Source organism: Dioscorea cayenensis, chromosome 11 (genome assembly GCF_009730915.1).
Source record: "Dioscorea cayenensis subsp. rotundata cultivar TDr96_F1 chromosome 11, TDr96_F1_v2_PseudoChromosome.rev07_lg8_w22 25.fasta, whole genome shotgun sequence".
Taxonomy (NCBI): domain Eukaryota; kingdom Viridiplantae; phylum Streptophyta; class Magnoliopsida; order Dioscoreales; family Dioscoreaceae; genus Dioscorea; species Dioscorea cayenensis.
Window position 1 is genome coordinate 20,981,572 of NC_052481.1, and position 22,422 is coordinate 21,003,993.

Sequence of the window (22,422 nt, forward strand, 5' to 3'; positions counted from 1 at the left end):
TACCTGATGGTATCTTTCCTGACAAATTGTTATAAGATACATTGAAGAGACTCAAGAAAGTCAAATTTGATAAAGTTGCAGGTATACTCCCTGAGAGCTTATTTCTTGATAAGTCTAATGATTGCAGTTGCTTCATTCTACCCAATTTGTCCGGAATCTCACCTTCTAAAGTATTTCCAGAGAGGTTTAAGCTTTGAAGACCATACAAATTTCCTAACTCTTCCGGGATGTTCCCTGATAACTCATTACTAGAAAAGTCCATGTAACTTACATATCGAATACGAGATCTATCATAAATAAAACTCAAGAACACTGTTCCACCATATTCGAGCAAAATATCAGAAGTTCCTTGAAGCATTTGCATGGTAGTCAAGTTGCTCAAACTCTTTGGAATAGGACCCGAGAGATTATTGCTTGACAAATCAAGTATTTGTAAATATTTGAGTTGAGAAATTTCCTGTGGGATGTGATTAACAAAGGCATTCCACTTTAACATGAGGACAGTTTAAAATGATAGGCATTCTCCCATCCATGTTGGTATGTCTCCAGTGAAGTTGTTGTGGCTAAGATCAAGAGCGAGCAATTGGCTGCTGTTCTTCATGGAATCAGGGAGCTCACCAGACAATTTATTGTGGCTCAAAAGTAGTGACTTTAGATTACGAAGATTAAAAATTGAGTTTGGTAAAGCTCCAGATAAATTATTGTATGCCAAATTTATATATGATAGTGCAGATGAATCCGACCAGCAATTAGGGAGTTCACCTGATAAATGGTTTATAGAGATATCAAGTGCTACAATTCCCTTCATTTGACACAACCAATCAGGTAAAGGACCTGAGAACAAATTAGCAGAAAGATAAAGGTGTTCAATGTGAGAGAAAGTTAAGAGTTTGGGTATCATCCCTTGAATCTGATTACTAGAGAGGTCTAAATGGACAAGGTTGCGAGTAGTCAAGTTCCACAACCAATGAGGCACTGTGCTTGAGATTTCATTTTCAGACAAATCAAGTGTATTCAACTTGTGTTGTGTCTGAATCCATGCTGGGAATTCAGGACCAACTGTGGAAGTGCTGATTCTTAATTCGTTGAGAAGAAAAGGAGGAACCCAATTAGAACTCACTCTGAAAACCAGTGCACTACCAGACATATCAAGTGTTTCCAATTTCTCTAGTTGAGTAAAGTGTTCTTCAGATATAATGCCACTCAACCGATTATAAGCAAGATTTATATATTCCAGCTGTGCAAGTTTTGCTACGAATGAAGGAACAGAGCCAGATAAATAAGTTATATGAGAGATCAAGAACCCTGAGATTCTTGATGTCCCCAATCCAATCTGGTATATCTCCGTTAAGATCAGTGGAGCTTAATTGCAAATGAGTGAGACTATGTTTAAGGCAGCCAGAGAAAAGGCCTCCAAGTTCAACAAGTGTCTTGTTGATATTTAACCCAGACAGATCTAGAGTTTGCAAGCTACAAAGACTGCCTATGCTTTCATGTAGGTTAATCTCACTCTGTTGGCTAGTATCAATATATCCATTTAGCATTCTGGAAGACCAGTACGTGGTCAGCTGATGAAAACCATTGAAACTGAGGTCTAGATATTGAAGGCTGTTGATGTTGAACACCCAGGAAATCCCCAAGAAATTGATATGGTTGTAAGAGAGATCAAGAATGGATAGAGATGTGAAGTTGAAATGAGGATAGGAAAGAGGAAGCTTTTCTAAATTACATCTGGACAGGTGCAGCTCATTTATGGAAGGAAGCTTGTTGAGAGCTAGGAACAAGCTAGTAGACATGTTGCCCAGCAAGGTGACACCACTCATATCCAAGTGTTGCAATGATGTAAGATGAGAAAGCCATTGATGAGCAGGATCATCAACATAAATTCCATGATTATATGAGAGGTCAAGAGTCTGCAAACTGGATAGATTTCCAAAACTTGAAGGAATTGCTCCGTGAAAGTAAGAATTAGAGAGATTGAGGTATATCAACTGTTTGAACTGACCAATGAATGATGGAATACTTGTTCCATTGAAGAAGTTGCCACTCAGGTCAACATGATTCAAATGTCTAAGTTGAAGCAAAGATGGAGAGATCTCACCTCTCAGCTGCAAGTAATGTTCGTTTGATATCTGATGATCCGGACCCTTGAGCTCCAGTCTAACAATGTTGCCGGTGAGGTTGTCACAATGCACTCCTTCCCATGAGCAGCAGTTTTGTCCCATCACCCAAGATGACAGCTTGTTGTTTGGATCTTTTATGTGTTTCTTAAATTCAAGAAGAGCTCTTCTCTCACTCTCCATGCAAGCACTGCATGATGATGTATTAATGAGGACTACTGACAATAGTATTACGAGTTGTAGCAGCACATACATGGCATAATCCATTGCTACATGTGATGATAGCTAAGACAATGGGCTTTTCGTGTCATATATAAATAAGGCTAATTACTTGCGTTAAGAAAAAAGTGTCTCAATTTGTAGGACCAAAGCATGTAACAAAAGCCGCCATTGATGAATTGACCGAGCTGTATATATCTTACTTTTCTTTTTCTTTTCTTTTTTTTTTTAAACAAAGGCCACGAGCTGTATCTTGCTGAATTAAAATTTTCTTCCATCAAAATCAGGAATGTGAAGCAGGTGCAAGAGCACTTCGATTTACTGGGATATTTATGCGGTAGAAGCATTAGACTCATGAGTATTATGATTTGAAGGGAACCACTGCACTATGTAGTGGTTCCTCACTTTGACCGTACGTAATTGGGTGCAGGTGCTGGTTTGAACTGTTTCACATGAGAAAGAGCGTAACTAGTATAGCAATTCATCAAACAATTAATGGACAATATCAAAAACACTTAGCAATAGCATAATAAATAAACAATACAAGAAGGATATACAAACATTCATGCAAAAACAATATTAAGAGATACCAAATTTAACATGATTCGGTTAAAAAACAAACCTACATCAGCGGGAGGACAATGCTTAACTATATTACGAGAAATAACAATAGTACAAGAAATAAGTACAAAGCTACAAGAGGATTACCAAGTTCTAAAAACTGAACTTCATCTCAAAAACAAAAATTTTATCTTATTTTAATGCAATCAAGCTAGAACAAAAGCTCTCTTCTGCACTTTTTTCACTCTTTCCACTCTCTACATACCTTATATAAACAATAGAGTAATGTAGACCGTTGGATTAAAAGACATCAAATTTTGGCTTCATTCCAATGAACATAGATATCAAACCAATATTTAACATGAAACACCTCCGTGTGGGACTATAATTAAATCATTGGTTATTCATTGTTTACTTAGACCAGTATTGTACATTGGGTCTAATTATAGGTTTCCTATAGGAGGAGTTATATTCTTCACCCCTCTAGGATTACATAGCAGAAAATTTATCATTATGGGGTTATAGTATTTTATATATCATATTAGGCGCACGTGATAGGCCCTGCGTTACCATGCATATTAGTTCAACACACATGGTAAATTTTTATAAGGTTATCATAACTGATACAGTTCCATATCTGTCTATCCTTTAACTCCTTTAAGTGAACGGTACTTATTGCTAGTTTGTCAATAAACTCAATATATTGGGAAAATTAAGTAATAGCATTATGTTGAATATTATGATTTGAGTTAAAATTCTTCCAAGGAGTTCGGTTTCAAAAGAGTCGTGTAGAGATGGAGTCCAATGTTTACTTTAGGAAAGTGTTGGGAAGGTGGAAAAATTCCCAAAGCCTCTGCTTCACGCTTTGAGTTTTTCTAAAAAAAATAAAATGTGAAAGTGCAGTGAAATTAGACTCACAAGGGTCACAAACTTCAATTCCACAACTTGTTCAACCAAACAACCCGGTAGGTTCTTCCCACTTTCCTCATGTCCATCACCCCGTAACCCCAAAGACTAATAAAACAATATTTTAATTATTTAGCAAAGTCCATGAAACATTGCACGTACAAAAGCGTAGTATTGAAGAGTAAAAAACAGAAAATGGAATTATTTGCAGAGAATGAGATTTCAAAGAATGTAACTAACTTTTAATTAATAAAACGAATGAATATATTCTCATTACAATCTGAGACATTTATAATAGCAATTACACTCTTTAATTGCATCCTTCTGTCAAAGGTTGCATTCATGAAACAACACTAATATAACTGCAAATAATTGACAACTGAAACTAAATTAATTGCTTCACAACATTCCACATTGGCTGTCACTTGGATAATTGCATTAACATATATCTGAAATAATTATGTTTGTGGATGGGGAGTGGCTTTGTAAATACACCAGCCAATTGTTCATCAATTCCACAATGCTTCAAAATAATCTTCCCATCTGCCACAAGGCCTCTGATAAAATGAAATCGTATATCCATATGCTTAGTTCTTCTATGCATTGTAGGATTTCTTGTTATGGATATTGCTAATCTACTGTCACAAAAAATCTCAGTTGCTTCAACTTGAACTTGGCCCATGTCTTCAAGTAATCTTCTTAACCATATTGCTTGGTATGCTGATGATGTAGCCGCTACATACTCTGTCTCCATTGTTGATAAAGCGCAGTTACCTCTTGCTTCTGAGAACTCCATGTAATTGCACTGGTACCTAGCATAAACACACTTCCTGAAGTGCTTCTTCAATCATCTAATAATCTTGCCAAGTCGCTGTCAGTAAACCCAATTAGTTTAAAGTTTGAAGTTCTTCCATACCAAAGACCAAAGTTAATTGTCCCTGCAATGTAGCGCAGCACTCTCTTGGCTACAGCACAGTGAAGTTTTGTAGTATTGCTCATGTACCTAGACACCATGCTAACAGAAAATGAAATATCAGGTCTGGTGTAGACCAAATAATTCAATCCTCCAATTAGGCTTCTGTACATCTTTGCATCTATATTCCCACTGCCATCTTTGCCTTGAATTTTCTCTGCATTCATCGGAGTCAAAGCCTTCTTACACTGTTGCATGTTAAACTTGTTTAATAAATTTTCTGCATACTTACTTTTACTAACAAATATTCCTTCATGCCCTTGTCTCACTTCCAGCCCAAGAAAATAGTGCATTGGTCCCATATCACTCATTTCAAAAGTGTTCATCATTCATGCTTTAAACTCATCAATTAACAATTGCGAGGATCCTAAATAAATAATGTCATCAATATACAAACAAACCAGTAACATATCATTGCTTCCTTTCTCCTTCTTCTTGTATAAAGTGGGTTCATTTACGCTTCGTTCAAACCCATGATGTATGAAATAATGATCTATCCTGCTATACCAAGCTCTTGGAGCTTGTTTCAAACCATATAAAGCCTTCCTTAATTTATAGACTTTATCTTTACTTCCTTCAATCACAAATCCCTCTAGTTGATCAACAAACACATCTTCTTGAACCTCTCCATTCAAAAAAGCACTTTTCACATCAAGTTGATAAATTGGCCATTGTTGTTGTGATGATATTGCTAGAAGAACTCTTACTGTTTCCAACCTTGCAACTGGTGAGAATAACTCCTCAAAGTCCACTTTTTGCCGATGTGAATACCCCTTTGCCACTAACCATGCTTTGTGCCTTTGAAGTTCCATTTGCATGAAATTTTGTTTTGAATATCCATTTTAAGCCAATGGTATCCTTTCCTTCTGGTAGATCACAAAGTCCCCATGTTTTATTTTTCAAAATTGATGTGATTTCTTCTTTCATAGCTTCTTGCCATTTTTTTTGAAGCAACTTCTTCATAGGTGATTGGATCCATGACAGTAAAAGCATAGCAACAAGATTCATATAATTCTTCATATAATTCTTTTAAAGTTATGACCTTTGAAACTGGAGTTTCTCCATCTGAGGAATTACTGTCGTTTGTACTTAATGAATTGTTGTTGTTTGGTGTGGTCCACCATCTAAATTGTTATTGTTTGGTGTGGTTCCATCATCTGAATTGTTAGTGCTTGATGTGAGTACAGGATCTGCAGCAACTTCGATTGAAATCCTCTCTTGTATTTTTGCTTATGTATTCCAATCCCATTTTGCACCCTCATTGAATACAACATCTCTGCTTATTATTACTTTTCCATTCACTGGATTATATAACTTATATACTTTTGATTCATTTGAATAACCAATGAATATGCATTTCACTAATTTATCATCTAACTTTTGTCTATTGTGAGAATTTATCATGGAGTATGCTATGCAGCTAAATATTCTCAAATAACTAACAATAGTCATACCTTTCCAAGCTTCAAAAGGAGTACGGGTGAAAGAAAATAAAAACTGGGTACCCAAATCCAAACTGGGTTTAAATATATATATTTACAAAAGCTAAAAGTATAAAAAAAAAATCCAAATCCTTGATTTAAACAATTTTAGAGCTATATATATATAATTTTAAATTTTACATGGGCTAAAAGTAAAAAGAATATATCCAATTCCCTAATATAATATCTTTAAAATATATTTGTTTTTCTTTTAATTCCTCTCTACAGGTCCTCATCAATCCCATCTTCTCTCTTGCTTCATTATTGATGAGACATTTGATGCTTCCGAAACTTTTTTTTTTTTTGCACCGCTTAGGATTGATAAAGTTTTTTTATTATTTTTTGTTGTGTAGAGTATACTATAATATTTTAATTTTTTTTGTAAATTATAAGTTTATTATATCTATTTTTTTATGTAATGTTATTATATAAAAAATTTTTATAAAAATCGATAAAACTTAAATTTGAATCCGATATCCAATATATAAGACTAATTTAAACCGAGGATGTGAGTCGAGTTTTTGCAATCCGAAAAACCGAGTACCCTGGTCTTTGCTATCCCTATATAAAAATTTTTATGGATATATGATTAAACAATTTATATAATAAACTATCAGATATCATCAATTTCGAGCAGCCTTATGAGATTTATCATGACAAAACAAATAAACGTAATTAAATTTTTCCAATTATTGATATTATAAAGCAATATAAACAAAACTTAAATGTAATAAAAATTTAAATTTATTCATTAAAAACACTCAAGAGCAGATTATATATTACTTTTAATATTATTTTTGTATAAATTGTATAGATAATAATAATAATAATAATAATAATAATAAAAATTCAAATGTTTATATGAAATCCTCTTGCCAGACACCAAAATCTAGCCTTGTCTGAAGGCGCCTCTGTCTTCTAGCTATGTTGTACTTGTCCCTTATTTCTAATAAATATGGTTTATCTATTTTGTAAAAAAAAAATCCTCTTGTAGACACCAAAAAATCTAGCAGCCTCTTTGCTTATGTTTCGATGGATTCCTTAGGATCAATGTTTTAAAATTCAGAAAAACAGAAAACAAAAACAAAAACAAAAAACAAAAAGGCAAAAGTAAAAATATTCAAAAGTCACGCAAAAACAACAGGGATGAGTTGAGTACGCATCTCCAACACCCAAAACCAAAGAAAAGTATCTTGTAAAGCACCTGATCATCCTCTTCTTAACAACTCTCTCCTTCACCTCTTCCTGATCAGTTCTCATCAACAATGGCCACAACCATCTCTGCATTCACCTTTCTCTTTGCTTTCTTCTTCATTCAAGGTAAACTTCTCAAACCTCAAAAACAACTTCACTGTTTCATTAAACTTAATTTGCATGCATAAATCAATCAATCCATATGACGCACATTTTCAGCAGTGCATGGAGCTGCCATTGGTGTCAACTATGGCAGGCTAGCAAACAACCTCCCACCACCACCCCAAGTTGCCCGGTTCCTTGCCCAAACAACAACAATAACTGGCGTGAAGCTCTTCGATGCAGATCCTTTCGTTCTCCAAGCTTTCGCCAGCACAAATCTATCAATCAACCTTGCCATACCAAATGAACTAATACCAAAACTAACCAACCTTTCATTTGCTCAGCATTGGGTCCGTGTCACAATTCTCCCTCACATTCCAGTAACAAATATTACCCGTATTCTTGTCGGCAATGAGGTCCTCTCCACTGCAAACAAGTCCCTCATCAGCAGCCTTGTCCCAGCAATGCAAAACATACACACTGCTCTCACAGGTGTTGAGCTGCACCACCGTATCAAGGTCTCATCGACACATTCCCTCAGCATTCTCTCCACCTCCACCCCGCCTTCTACAGGGCAATTCCGAAAGGGATATGATACACAAGTGATCAAGCCAATGCTGAGCTTCTTGAGAGCCACTAATTCGACTTTCATGGTTAATGCATATCCTTTCTTTGGCTGCAATGCTGACACTCTTGATTATGCTCTTTTCAGAGGAAACACTAGAGTGTTTGATGAAAATACAGGGCTGGTGTACACAAACATGCTAGACGGACAGCTCGATGCAGTGTACTCTGCAATGAAGCTGTTGGGATTCACTGACATCGAAATTGTTATATCTGAGACAGGCTGGCCATCAGTTGGAGATGAATCGGAGGCTGGAGTCGATATTGAGAGTGCCCGTGACTACAATGCAATGCTTCTTCAGCATGTAACATCTGGTGTTGGGACACCACTCATGCCGAATCGAACCTTTGAGACATACATCTTCTCACTTTTCAATGAAGATCTCAAGCCGGGGCCTATATCTGAGAGGAACTTTGGCCTGTTTCATCCCGACATGACTCCTGTTTACAACATAGGAATTCTTCGATCAGAGGTACGCAAATATAACAAACTTAGGTGAAAAAATGTCTACATTCTCAGATACTTAATCTCTAAGTTTTACAGGGAGAATTACCTATGCCTGTGCGCTCAACAGTGCCTCCAGAGGTTCCAGACCAAGGTCAAATGAAGCAATGGTGTATTCCAAAGCTGAACGCTGACATAAAGGCATTGCAGGAGAACATAGATTTTGTCTGCAGCCAAGGCCTTGATTGCAATCCCATACTACCAGGAGGAATTTGCTTCTCACCAGACATTACTCGAGCGCATGCTGCGTATGCCATGAACGAATACTTCCAGGCATTTGGGAGGAATTCCTATAACTGTGACTTTGGCCAAACAGGAGAGATCACCACCACAGACCCAAGTAATTTTGCGGTTCTTTGTCTAATGATTTATTTCACCATAGATTCTTGTCTGATTGAGATTGTTGGAATTTCTTTGCAGGTTATGGAAGCTGCAAATTCAATTAATAGGGAAGCATTGCCATAAAAAACAAAGCAATTCAAGCCGTAGCATCCATCACTTGTTTTCCTTTGTATTACTGTTGGTAAATAGAATGATGTATCACAGCATTTCTATTGGTGTCCTTCTGTAGTAACTCAGGTCGTTGTCCATTTTCAGAAACTTGGGTTGTAATGATTTTTTGTTTACCTTATTGTCATTGTAATTGAAACTTTTTTCTCAGACACAAATTTGTCAAGCATGATGCCTTAAGATCAAAGATTTCCGAATCATAGTTATGCCTTGCTAGTTAATTTGATAAATAAAAATTTTGCATATATATTGTATTGAATCAAATCTAAACAATATATGTTTAATTTGTGTTTTACATAGTTTACAAACTTGAAGATATAAAGATATAAGCCAGAGTATCACTCTATCAAGTTATGCATTTGCGTCGATTGAAGTCAAGATACCATGTATTGGCTTGCATCTGAAAAAAATGCATCTAAAATCATATATATTAATAAACTTGAAGACAATATGAAATAAAATCATATAATTAGCCAAAATATCAAGGATAACAAGTTTCAACAATTTTGACATTATAAGACAAGCGAGTGAGTATAAGTCTCAGTAAAAGACCTTATGCTACTAGTTTTGCTTCTTCTGAGTCTGGAACCACAATGTCAATCCGCATCATCGGCCTGTAAGCATCAGGTATTTGTGCACCTGCCTGCACACATAGCTCCACCACCGCTGGTGCTTTACCGTAGAACTTTTTTAGCTTGCTTGTCAATGGCGGGCCTTTGGGGTCCTGTACATGCCACACGTAATTAGGGAGGAATCACTTCATCGAGCGTAGCATCTTGCCATCCATGCTTCCCATCCCTCCACTGGTGCTTGAATGCACCACAGAGCTTGGCATTGTGTCCCCACGGCCCTACATGAACCTCTGTGCAATACCCACAAGCCTTCACAGTGTACTTCCGCATCAACTGTCTTACACCCCGTCTGACTGTGCTATACGCTTTGATGGTTGTCTCTGCAAGTTTTCTTTTCTCATTTTTCTGACAAGGGTGGCGAACATTATAAGCTCCATATGTATCGAGTTCTGCTAGCAGGGCCATGGCATCTTCTGATTGGCATGGCTTTGGATCCTCCATATAACCACCTATATCAACCACTTTCTTTCCAAGCATACGAATGGGCTTGGTTCTTCTACGTGAGGGGTATTGTGGTAAATCAACCCCAGCTTGGATACAAAGTTCAATAACTGCTGGTATCCGGTCATAGTTGAACCGTGTCTCATGTTTTTCATGCGGCGCCAAAAAGGATCAAAGAGATGGTATGATTCAATGGGAACAAGAACATCATTTATGGAGCCTCTGACCCATGAATGATAACTTCTGCGTTGGGGAATTTCCAGAGCCATAGCAATTCTGGATCTGGTGGCCAGCAGGACCAACATGGACATCGGAACACTTGCTGAGAAAAGAATTTGTCAACAAGAACAAACCAAGTGTCAACATGGTTGAATATAAGTCAATTATGATGCAAGTATATGCAGATAAAAGCCATAAACTGGAGTTAAACGCTAAAACTACTTGAAGATCAGATAACAACAAGAGAAAATGATGGCATTATGTCTCATCAACTCACCTACAACCATAGACAGGGACAACAGTCAGAAGCCGTGCCACACCTCTAATCAGCACCTTCCAATATTCTATTACCTCATAAGCAACAGGAATTAGCTCAGGGACTAGTAATCCATTCTTTGGTGGCTCAAGTGGCTTTTCTATCCCCAATTCTGCTAGCCTTTTGTCCTCCCTAGAAGCCCTTAACATCTTTTTGACTGGAATAGGATAAGGTTTCTTTTTGTTTTTCGGTAATATTGGTGGAAGATCAACATTTTGCTTATACTTGCGAAATTTCTCAGTTGATGGAAGATTGTCTGGTTCAAGAGAAACATTAACCGAAAGTCCAATTTTCTTTTGTACAAAACAATGGAGAGGTTGATACCCAACCTGCATCCAAAGAGAAAAACTACAAGATTACAGACTAGAGACATAAGATCTTTGACAAAATGTTCATATCTAATATATGAGCGACAGCATTGTCTTCCAAAACTTAGATAGGTAAAGGAAATGCCTTAACAATCATGGATGATTCATAGAACTTGACTGCAAACTCATTACTCATAGATGTGAAACAGCCACCAATGATTCACATGAGAAAACTGCACCATGTTGAAGACTCTTCCATCATTCCAGACTTCGCAAACAGAAATGCTAGTTTTAAATTTCACACACTAAGACTAAGGCACAGAATGTTACTTGATATAACCCACATCACACTTCATAGATCAGAAAGAATGCAGTCATGATTCTATTACAACCAAATAAGAGATAGGACAGGTGAATGGTCATAGTTTCATCACTACAATATTACCCACACACACACACACAATTAACTTTCATAAAAAATCCCTGATCTTCTGACAATGTTATCAACAACCATTGATCTTCTGATGAATGATTCATTAAAAAAACCATCTTTTTTACTCCTTCAGCCTCAACAACTTCTTTTCTAGCCTGGTGATCAGCTATTTCCAATTTTCTCACTCTACCTCTTCTCATTCAAGCTATCAACAAAACCACCAGTTTCGATTTTGATCTCAAACACCACCTCACAACCACAAACAACTACCAAGATTAATCTCCAACATTTTAAGATAAATCATTCAAAACCAACAAGAAACATGGAGTAAAAACACATGGCACTAATACCTTCACCAATCCATGAATCATGGGTCGCTTAAATATCCAAAACGCTCAAAAAACAACCTGTAAACAAATCAGAAAAGAAAGGAAAAATGAAACATAGTCTAATAACTAAAAAAAATTGGAAAAAGAAGCATGGGAGCCGAATCAAACCCTAGGAAAAAGAACAACAAAAAGGAGAGAAAGGATGATTTCTTCAATGAATGTAGGGTTTGAAGCTCTTCTCCTTCTTCCCCTTCACCAGGGGGCATTTGACGATAAAAAGATATTTATCGAACTCAACCTTCCTGAAAGTAACACATGGTCTTTATGATTCGTGCAAAGTATAAGATAATATATGATTTTCTAATTATATTAAATTAATTACACAATACTAATTAAAGTTCACCAATTAATTTTTAATAAACTCTTTTTTCGTTCTAGGTTATTAAAGACAATTAAATAGGGCAAGTTATAATCAAATCATTTAATGCAAAAATAAATAAATATATATATTTATTTTTATTTTTATTTTTGACAAAGTCGATGTCGACAAAACAGTGCACGTGTCACAGGTCACGCTGGCGCATGAACGACCTGAGCGATAATCTCCCCGCCTACGCAACCCCTGGAGGGAGAACGAGTGAATCCCTCGCACGTAACTCCCACAGTGAGCACTTAAATACGAATCAGAGATCGAGGTGCTCGACCTCGAGACCTCTCACTATACAACTACAAGTAGCTACTACTACGGGCCAGGCGGTTCCTAAAAATATATATATTTAAAATTCTTTTATACATTCTGCTCATAATTTTTTTATAAAAAAAAAAATTATATTCATCATACTAGTTTGGCCGGAAAAAAATAAAAACAAAAATTCTTATATTAAAATCCTTATATTCACCTATATATAAAAATTCTATTTTTTCAAAAAAAAAAATTCTATTGATTAAAAGCTCTACTACTTCAATGGGACATTAGAAAAAAAAAAACTAAAAATAATAAATTAGTAAAAAGATATATATGGTAAAATACTATAGATAATCATTCAAATTTTCAAATATTTCTATTTAGATCATTCAATTATAAAAAAAAAAAATTAATTCTGTCACCCAACTTAGGTTATTTTGATCACTGACATGGTGAGTTGACATGGCATTTTATATTAGGGGTGGCAATATTTTGTCCGGGCTGCCGGCCCGGTTTTGTCCTTTCAGGGTTTGGACAAAAGTTGTATTAATCCGAGCCAGGTTCGGGCAATGTTTGATTGTCCGAATTTAATCCGGGCCGGGTTCGAACAAAAAAATTCGGACAACCAGGCTTTTGTACATTTAAAAATTTAAAAGCCCAAATCATGAGCTCAATTGTTTTAAGCCCAATTTTCCAAAAACTTCAAACTCATGTGATTTTTTTTAATTAAGATTTGGAATTTTGTATGATTTGATTTGAGTTTTGGATTGTTGAATTTTTTTTTTTTTGCATTTAATGTAAATTAAATTATTTTTATAATTTAATATTTGAGTGAAGTTAAATGTAATTTATAGGATTCAGACATCTAGACAACTTAGTTTTAAAAGAAACGGAGTCCAAACAAGTTAGGTTTGTCCGGATTTAAAATCGGGCTCAGTAACAAGTTTATTTATTTATAGTAATAGTTGCCCGGACCCGGTTTTGTCCGTCACCCCTAGTTTATATCACCTAATTTAATAATCAAAAAACACATACTTAAATAATTAAGTGATTATTTAAATATTTTACCCTAAATATCTATGTATATATATTTATTTAAATTATTTTTATTCTTATATCTCAATTGCCCAATATGTTTTCAAATAGTTTCAAACCTTAATTTTATTCCATTTTAAACAAAATCCCATAAACTTTAGTAATTATCACAATATCTGAGAAAAAGCGCAATGTACGGAGCAAAAGGATGAACACGTGATCTCATGCCGACCCAGTCTTTCGCCGCACGTGAGATGGGATCAGCTTGGAAGTCACGCTCGACGACTCAGGTGAAGCACCCTCACGTGAGGGATCCGATCTGCGATAAATGCCAAAATGGCTGGTTAGCGATTATGACAAAACTTAGCGAGGTTTCTGCAAATAAAAATAAAATAAAATAAGTTTAAAAATAAAAAATATTAAAATAAAAATAATGTATATATACATATATATATATATATATATTAAAAAAAAAGGAATATTCAAAAGCATTAAGTTATATATTCTTCATCGTCTTTTGCTTTTTCCTATAAAAAGCGCTTTGCTTTGGTACGTCTTCGTCTTCGCATTGGAATTCCATCCTCGCAAAAACGAGGGGCCTCGTTGTCCCACGCCAACGCCCCCCAAATCCAATCTTCATCCATTGATCCTCCCTAGGGTTTCGATCCCAACTAGTTCAAGCTCTCTCTCTCTTTCTCGGTCGCCATGGGAGACTGGATGGAGCTCGGCCAGGCCGTCTTCTTCGGTGTCATTCTCTCATTCATCGTCGCTAAGCTAATCTCCGTCGTCGTGTCTTTGAACGAAGATCGCCTCACTGGAGCCGCCGACCAATCTGTACAACCGACCTCCGGCGCTTCTGAGGTTGCCAAGCCTAGGGTTTTGGAGGAAGATGCAGGGGTGTCGGTAAAGGAGGCGTCTTTGAGAGGAGAGAGTGATGGTGATGATGATTGGGAGGGGATTGAGAGCACAGAGCTTGATGAGGCGTTCAGCGCCGCCACGACCTTTGTGGCCGCTGCCGCCGCTGACCGGATGGCCTCCAAAGTCTCGAATGAGTTGCAGTTGCAGCTCTATGGGCTCTATAAGGTCGCCATTGAAGGGCCTTGTACAACGCCGCAGCCCTCTGCGATCAAGATGACAGCGCGCGCCAAATGGTCCGTCTCTTAAATTTTCCTTTAAATTCTTTTCTTTCATTCTTTTACTGATGCATTTGGCATTATGATATGTTTGGAGGAGGAAAATTAGAAACTTGATCCTTTGACATTGAGATCAATAGCAATTGTGTGTTTATTGGAAGTGATTTTGTAATATTTGAAGTCAATGTGTTTGTTGTTGTTTTGTTATCTAGCAGTATTGTGATAGAAAATATAAATCTTTGGTGACATGTACAAGGAATGCATGGCAGAAATTGGGTGATATGCCTCCAGAAGAAGCTATGCAGAAATATATTATGCTTGTCACAGAGCTGTATCCTAATTGGGCTGGCAATTCTAGTTCAGTGAGTTGGTTTATCCAATTCTTTTCTCATTTGTCTTGCTTGTGATTTTTTACAGTTTTTGAAATGTCTTTTGCTGGGTTGTGTTTTATGGTAATAGAAGGCTAGAGACGAGGGTGCTGTTGGTTCTGCGTCTAGCTCTGATAAAGGACATATGGGCCCGGTTTTTAGCAGCTTTATTTATGAGGAAGAGGTTGATAATGATTTGTAAGTTTCTTCATGCCCTTTCATTTGTGAATGTTCTATCTATCTGTGACTCAATAGTGCTTTACATGTCTATCTTGTCTATTTAGTATTTGGATACTTAATTAGTTCTGGCCCAATTCTATCATAATTTTGCACGGTTTAGGGTTTTTGTGATGATTGAGATGTATTATTTTGATTATTGTTCTTCTGTAGGTAGGATGTGGTGTGTTTTGCTGTACCTATGCTATTGTTTGAACATAGGAATATGTCATTTTCCGGAAGTCTGTAGTTTCTCTGTTTCTACCTGTTAGGAAATTTGAACTGCATGAATGATTTGATTTATGGTTCCATTGTTGTTTCCCTTTTATGGTTGCAACCAGTTTTGGTTATGAAATTGCATCTGTGCAATCTCTCTTTGAATTACTTTCTGTTGCTCTTGCTGTGCAATCTTCTCCCTGCATAGATTACTGGCAGTATACTCTGTATTTTTTCCTAAAATTGATCTGGACTTGGTTTTCTTTGATGCTAAATTGTTTGATTAAGGAAATGAATTGCGAGGATTCACAATGTGTTTAAAATTGATAAAATTAGATAATGGTGCACATAGACTGAATGAGTACTTAAGTTTGTGAGTTATAATTGTTGCATTTTGATGTTTCATGTTGTTTTGTTAACCTTTGAATTGGATCTTCAAAGTTGATTGACCTTTGAATTGGTTTTTGAAACTGGATTATGCCCTTAGGCTAATCACTCATTGACAGTTCATTGATGCTGCATCTGATATGATTATTCTGCTAATTGAATAGGGACCAGATCAAATGCTGTGTGCCCTTCATTTGTTTGGGACTTTGAGTTGTATTACAGATTTAGTTCTTATCATTCTTTACTGCTACCATATACTAAAAGTAGCGTAAAATTATTGAGAAGGGCAAGGATGCCATTGATATGTTATAAAGATATATGCCTTTTGGGATGCTTTCTGTTCTGATAAATTGATGCTCTCGCAATTATTTAATGTGAACATTTGATGTTGCGCTTATTTTCTTAATGATTGAAGGTTATGGATTGATGTCATGAATCTATTAATTCATCTCATTGATGCTTTTCTTTTTGGCTAATTTGCAGAAAGTTAGATGCTATTCATGTTTCTGCTAGGGAAGGAAAAATGGAAGACTTGCTTTCCTGCATTGAGAATGGAGTTTTCAATAAATTTGAGGGGTTTGTATCTTTTTTTTTCCCATCTCTTACAATTTATTTTACCAATGGCTTATACTATTTAGAACTAATTTAGCAATCTGATACACCCATATTAGAATCAATCAAATGATCCTGAAACAATTCTCTATTATTTTTTCCTTAGACCAGTTGCGTTACAAAACTCTTTTTAGTTAGCATGCTTGTAAAATCTTTTGAAAACCTTGTACACTGATGATGAAGCATATATCTCACGCTCTGCAGGTAAGTGTTTGGAGTTTAACAAATTTAGTGTTGCAGAGCTTGATTCCCTTTAGTAGATTGGAATAAAATTTAAGATGTTATTAGTTTGGCGACCCCTATTCGATGGTGTACCATGTGAAATTAATCAGAAGCTCCAAATGATACCCAACCTTGATTCTGATTAAGTTTAGCATTGTGTACAGATGAATGAACTAAATAGTCCCATGCATGAACATAAGAGAAACTATGAGACTTAGTCTGGAATGGGTCAAAACAGATAACTCTTCCGGTCTTACCTACCTTTTCCTCAATTTCTCAAGCTTGTCATAATATTGAATGAAAGGAAATAACATGCTTTTGTTTTAAGCAAGTTCTCTAAGGTGAGGCTATTATTGAGTTCTTTTTCCTTTCTGTTTCTGCTCGTGTATTTCAGACAGTGAAGAACGGACTCCTCTTCATTGGGCTGTCGATCGTGGCCATTTTGATGTGGTAGAGATTCTTATTCATAGGAGTGCAGATGTAAATGCGGAGGTAAAAGATAAATTCTATACTCTTGACCATTTTCCTTGTTATCTTGGTTGTGTTGATCTCATTATCGTGATCTATGATATATATTTTTAAGCTAATGGTAAAAAAACAAAAACCTATGAACTCTTAATTCGGCATAACTTGATGTTCTTTTGGTGGTGCAGGATCATGAAGGCCAAACTCCATTGCATTATGCTGTTCTCTGTGAGCGCGAAGCCATAGCGAAGCTGCTTGTTGAGCACAATGCGAATCTTAACTTGAAAGACAAAGATGGCAATACTCCGGGTGACCTCTTAGGATCGTCGTGGGTGTTTATGAGCTCTCCTAATTGAATGAACACAAATTTGATTGTTTTACTTCTAGTTTCATTGAAACTACGCACCAATTTCTTTTCCTTTGTATATGAGAAGCCGAGGGCTTTTTAGTATTTTTATAACAAAAGCATTCATACTAAGATGACTGAAAGCATGCTTCATCTAATTCTAATTTGTATTACTTAGTAATTTATTTTTGGAACTTAAGAAAACACAGGGAAAAAGGTTTGACAATAATAGACATATATATTCGTTTAAGAAAAAACAAAAATAAGAAATTTAAAGGAGAAAAAAAATTAGATATCTAATATAATAACATTCTTAAAACCGGCAAACCAGTCTTTCTTGGAAGACAAAATCAATGAAGTCCAGCCAAAGGGAAATTGGGTTGCATAGCTTTATGTTCCCATATATCATCAGTGTTACAAAAAAGTTACACAGTTCCTAAACAACTAAGTAATGCCGGCATCTTTAATCCTCTACCAAGGATCAAAACAGATGAAAGAAATATGAAGCCATAAAAAACCATCTAAAGCTCATCGTGGGAGTCATCTTCCTCCTCCTCTGAAGCACCTCCTGGAGCACCACCAGATCTCTGATACACTGCAGAGATAATTGGGTTGCACACAGCCTCAACCTCCTTCAACTTCTCATCATAATCCTCCTTTTCCGCATTCTGGTTATCGTCTAACCACTCAAGTGCCTCCTTCAATGCCGCATCAACCTTGTCCTTCTCCTCACTCTCGAGTTTATCAGCAAGCTTGTCCTTGTCATTGATTGTGTTCTTCATGTTGTATACATAAGTCTCGAGTTGGTTTCGGGCATCGATCTTCTCCTTCACCTTCTTGTCTTCCTCTGCAAACTCTTCGGCCTCACGAACCATGCGATCAATCTCTTCTTGGCTCAGACGACCTTTGTCATTGGTGATGGTGATCTTTTCAGACTTCCCTGTGCCTTTGTCTTCTGCCTTAACATTCAGGATACCATTGGCATCAACCTCAAATGTGACTTCAATCTGTGGAGTGCCCCTGTTCAACCAAGAGTTCAAGAGCTTATGTTATTTCCTTCATTCATGGACAGATACCACAGAAATCAAAGAATAATTCAGTAGCAATTAAGTAATGGAGGCAAACCTTGGTGCTGGAGGAATTCCAGAAAGATCAAACTTGCCGAGCATTCTGCAATCCTTTGTGAGACTTCTTTCGCCTTCAAAGACCTGAAGAACAAGTGATGATCATTAACTTCAGTCTCAACACAACGGCATAAGGCTTCAGTGAGAATAATGTGGAGATGTATACCTGAATGGAGACGGTGGTCTGTTGATCCTGGTAAGTGGTGAACACTTGGGACTTCTTGGTTGGGATGACAGTGTTCCTCGGAATCAACTTGGTCATTACTCCACCAACAGTTTCAATTCCAAGAGTAAGAGGTGCAACATCCAACAGGAGGATATCTGCGTATAAAATATTGACATATTAGCAGAGGTCAAGGTTATCAAGCTTCCGGTGTGTATAAAGATGGTCGGCTGATCTTTTTACCTTTGGTCTCTTCACCACCTTCTCCACTGAGAATGCTTCCTTGCACAGCCGCACCATAAGCAACAGCCTCATCTGGGTTGACTCCCTTGTTGGGCTCTTTGCCTTCGAAGTAATCCTTCAGAAGCTGTTGAACCTTAGGAATCCTAGTACTACCACCAACAAGGACAATCTCATCAATCTGATGTTTTTCCAGTCCGGCGTCTTCCATGGCCTTCTTCACAGGCCCCATTGTCTTCCTGAAGAGGTCATTGTTCAATTCTTCAAACCGAGCACGGGTCAGAGGCTCAGAGAAATCCATGCCATCATAGAGAGACTCAATCTCGACGCGGACCTGGTGTTGATTGCTCAAAGCTCTCTTGGCACGTTCACTCTCCCTCCTCAACTTGCCAAGAGCTCTGTTGTCCTTGCTGATGTCCTTACCATGCTTCTTCTTGATCAATTTGATGAAGTACTCCATGATTCTCTGGTCAAAATCCTCTCCTGCAGATCAACAACTAGTTAGTCCTTGGCCACAACTAAACTATACAAATTACATCCACCAAGTATAAAAGGCCATAGATATCTATAATATTTGTGTATCGAGAAGTAATAGGCTACACGCAGCTTAAATGAATTATTTAGACTGCATGTATTATTTTTATCAGATACTCCAACATAACCGTTCTTTTAATCTAACTTGGGCTTCAAAATTTGATGTGCAAAAAATTAGCTATGGTATCACATCACAATTCCTACCATCGGTGAGCTATGGATCAGATAAAGCAAGTGGTATCAACTGTATGTATAATGTATCCAATAATCATACACTTGGTTTGAAAACTAAATGGTTCTATAAAGGAAATACTAAGGCATAAGCTTATACCTCCAAGATGAGTATCACCATTGGTGGCAAGGACCTCAAAAACACCATTATCGATTGTCAAGATACTGACATCAAAAGTACCACCACCAAGATCAAAGACAAGGATGTTCTTCTCGCCACCCTTCTTATCAAGACCATAAGCAATGGCAGCGGCTGTTGGCTCATTAATGATCCTGGCCACATTCAAACCAGAAATAATGCCAGCATCCTTGGTTGCCTGTCTCTGAGCATCATTAAAGTATGCTGAAACAATTAAGACAAAATGGATGTTATTTTACCAGGAAAAAAACCCACATGACACTTCTACGGTAGACAAACAAATAAGGAATGGTGTCCACTTACCTGGTACAGTAACAACGGCATCCTTGATTTTCTTTCCAAGGAAAGCTTCAGCAGTCTCTTTCATTTTGGTTAAAATCATAGCACTGATTTCCTCAGGGCTGAAGACCTTGGTCTCCCCATCCTTAATCTTCACTTGGATGTAAGGTTTACCATCCTTGTTCACAATCTTGTATGGGACAAGCTTCATGTCCCGTTGCACCTCCTTGTCTTCAAACCTGTAAAATCAAAGAATGAACTGTTATCAGATCAAGGCCATCATGCAAGTAGGTTGACTTATGTCTGGCTGACCAAACATTCACTTACTTTCTTCCAATGAGTCTCTTGACATCAAAAACTGTCCTTTCAGGGTTCACAGCTGCCTGATTCTTTGCAGCTTCACCAATCAATCTTTCACTATCCGTGAAAGCCACCCAAGATGGGGTGATGCGGTTACCTTGGTCATTGGCTATGATCTCAACATGACCATTCTTATACACACCAACACATGAATAAGTTGTCCCAAGATCAATTCCAATAACCGTGCCCAACTTAGTGGCTTCTTCTTTCGCAATTGAGAATGCAAACAGACATCCTGCCACAGAAATATTCAGCATAAGAACATCTTTGATTCTATAAAATGTTCAATACCATAGCTGACTCAAGAGGGCAGAAAATGCTAAAATAATCGACCCACAACAAGCATATTGCTTAGTGGCAAACAAAAAGTAATTATGAAATATTATGATTTATTTTGTAGTCTACTGTCATCCGTCACGTTATAACGTCCAAAGTATGCAACATAGGGACCAAATCATATCCATAACAATATATTGACGTAAACAAATCACTCGGTAGTCAATTCATAGCAATTAGATAGCAGATATATTTTAATTAAGGTCATGTTGCATACATTGAGTTCAAACGAATTTCAGGCAAAATGGAAAAAATTGACAATTTTTATCAACTCCTGCACAAATTAAGCAATATATTCAATAAGACATACAATAAGCTAACATACAAACAAGATCAAAACAAGAAAAAAAAAATTTTAAACACAAGTACTCAAACCAATCTAAGAAAAGCTTTCGCCACACGTCAAAGCAATCTAAGAAAGGTTCTCGCACTAAAGCTATCAAAGTTAAACAATGCTCAAAAGCACAACGAGTTCCTGGATCCATACAAGAACACCAAGTTTCAAGCAAAACCGATCAAATAATCTCAAAACTCAAAATGAAGCAAAACAAAAAGAACAAAGATCAAAACAAAAAAAAAATAAAAAACACAGATCCAAAGGATCAAACCCTACAAACAAGATCAGATCCACAACATTCACAAAACCACACAATATACAACCAGTAAAAAAAGCTCACCAGCAAGCAAAAGCCCAAGAACAACCACGGCGCTACGATTCCTCGAAGATCGCTCCATCGATCCTCAACCGGAGCTCCTCCAAATGGATCTAAGATCTCTCTCTAGCCTTCTTCTTCTTCTCTTGAGCGCGCACTAAGAGGTTTAGGTTTCTAAATTCTAAAATGGTGACGAAGAGAGAGATGGTTTGATCGTAATTTATAGCAAGTTTGGAGACGAAACGGGGATTCAACCCCATTTGCAAACCAGGGGACATGTCATCAGTGATGACGTGGACCAATAGGAGATCGACCTCTTGAGTGCCTGGCCAATGGGAGAGCTTCTACTGTTGGGATGATCCTGGCCGTCCGTGTTTTTAGTTTACGGCTGATGAGAGGTCACTTGTTTTCTAGAGAGATCGGATGGCACGTTACTGATTCTGGGCCTTCCCGCCCAAACTTGATCCGGCCCAATTTTTTTATTTTAAAAAAATTGAAGCTTTTAAGAAAAATTATAATAATTGTTGAAATAGGAAATTTAGGACAAATTTACAAATAATTTTGTGAAAATAATTTATATACATATCATAACTAATTTAAAAAAAAAATGGATAAACCATGATAAATTAAATGGAAGGGAAACCAAAAATATAAACTGACAACAACCAAAACCAACAAAAAAGACAGAAAAGAAACTCATTATGAGTGGATTTAAAGAGTACAAACAAAAAAAAAGGCCATTAAAAATGGGGAAAAAAACAAACATGGTACAACAACTAAAACCAACAAGAATAAAAAAAAAACA

General features: G+C 36.8%; 5 protein-coding genes across 6 annotated transcripts; 2 read left to right on the forward strand and 3 right to left on the reverse strand.

Moving 5' to 3' along the window:
• Nucleotides 1–505: 505 nt before the first annotated feature.
• LOC120271751 (receptor-like protein EIX2) lies at nucleotides 506–2,387 on the reverse strand. The gene is made up of 2 exons (XM_039278429.1): nucleotides 1,305–2,387; nucleotides 506–1,237 (listed from the first exon to the last, which is right to left on the reverse strand). The coding sequence occupies exons 1-2, from the start codon at nucleotides 2,385–2,387 to the stop codon at nucleotides 506–508; spliced, it is 1,815 nt and encodes a 604-aa protein (XP_039134363.1).
• A 5,029-nt stretch (nucleotides 2,388–7,416) lies between these two features.
• Nucleotides 7,417–9,544, forward strand: LOC120272392 (glucan endo-1,3-beta-glucosidase-like). 2 transcript variants are annotated; one of them, XM_039279215.1, is made up of 4 exons: nucleotides 7,417–7,580; nucleotides 7,674–8,653; nucleotides 8,725–9,025; nucleotides 9,106–9,544. In XM_039279215.1, the coding sequence occupies exons 1-4, from the start codon at nucleotides 7,526–7,528 to the stop codon at nucleotides 9,129–9,131; spliced, it is 1,362 nt and encodes a 453-aa protein (XP_039135149.1). In that variant the 5' UTR covers nucleotides 7,417–7,525; the 3' UTR covers nucleotides 9,132–9,544. The 2 variants fall into 2 exon arrangements, with proteins under 2 accessions (XP_039135149.1, XP_039135150.1); XM_039279216.1 differs by having other exon boundaries at nucleotides 7,677–8,653.
• A 100-nt stretch (nucleotides 9,545–9,644) lies between these two features.
• LOC120272393 (APO protein 1, chloroplastic-like) lies at nucleotides 9,645–12,074 on the reverse strand. Its single transcript, XM_039279217.1, is given in 7 exon segments — nucleotides 9,645–9,943; nucleotides 9,945–10,418; nucleotides 10,421–10,519; nucleotides 10,521–10,590; nucleotides 10,765–11,132; nucleotides 11,895–11,951; nucleotides 12,042–12,074. Coding segments are annotated over 6 exon segments (1,227 nt in total). The 5' UTR covers nucleotides 11,916–11,951; nucleotides 12,042–12,074; the 3' UTR covers nucleotides 9,645–9,748.
• A 2,144-nt stretch (nucleotides 12,075–14,218) lies between these two features.
• On the forward strand, nucleotides 14,219–17,646 carry LOC120271849 (acyl-CoA-binding domain-containing protein 1-like). Its single transcript, XM_039278528.1, is given in 7 exon segments — nucleotides 14,219–14,744; nucleotides 14,983–15,088; nucleotides 15,189–15,292; nucleotides 16,397–16,472; nucleotides 16,474–16,489; nucleotides 17,142–17,239; nucleotides 17,401–17,646. Coding segments are annotated over 7 exon segments (1,014 nt in total). The 5' UTR covers nucleotides 14,219–14,298; the 3' UTR covers nucleotides 17,569–17,646.
• Nucleotides 17,647–17,868: 222 nt separating this feature from the next.
• LOC120271506 (luminal-binding protein) lies at nucleotides 17,869–21,816 on the reverse strand. Its single transcript, XM_039278192.1, has 8 exons — nucleotides 21,642–21,816; nucleotides 20,596–20,863; nucleotides 20,293–20,507; nucleotides 19,951–20,193; nucleotides 19,089–19,568; nucleotides 18,849–19,003; nucleotides 18,684–18,766; nucleotides 17,869–18,578 (listed from the first exon to the last, which is right to left on the reverse strand). The coding sequence occupies exons 1-8, from the start codon at nucleotides 21,697–21,699 to the stop codon at nucleotides 18,080–18,082; spliced, it is 2,001 nt and encodes a 666-aa protein (XP_039134126.1). The 5' UTR covers nucleotides 21,700–21,816; the 3' UTR covers nucleotides 17,869–18,079.
• Between the last annotated feature and the right edge of the window lie 606 nt (nucleotides 21,817–22,422).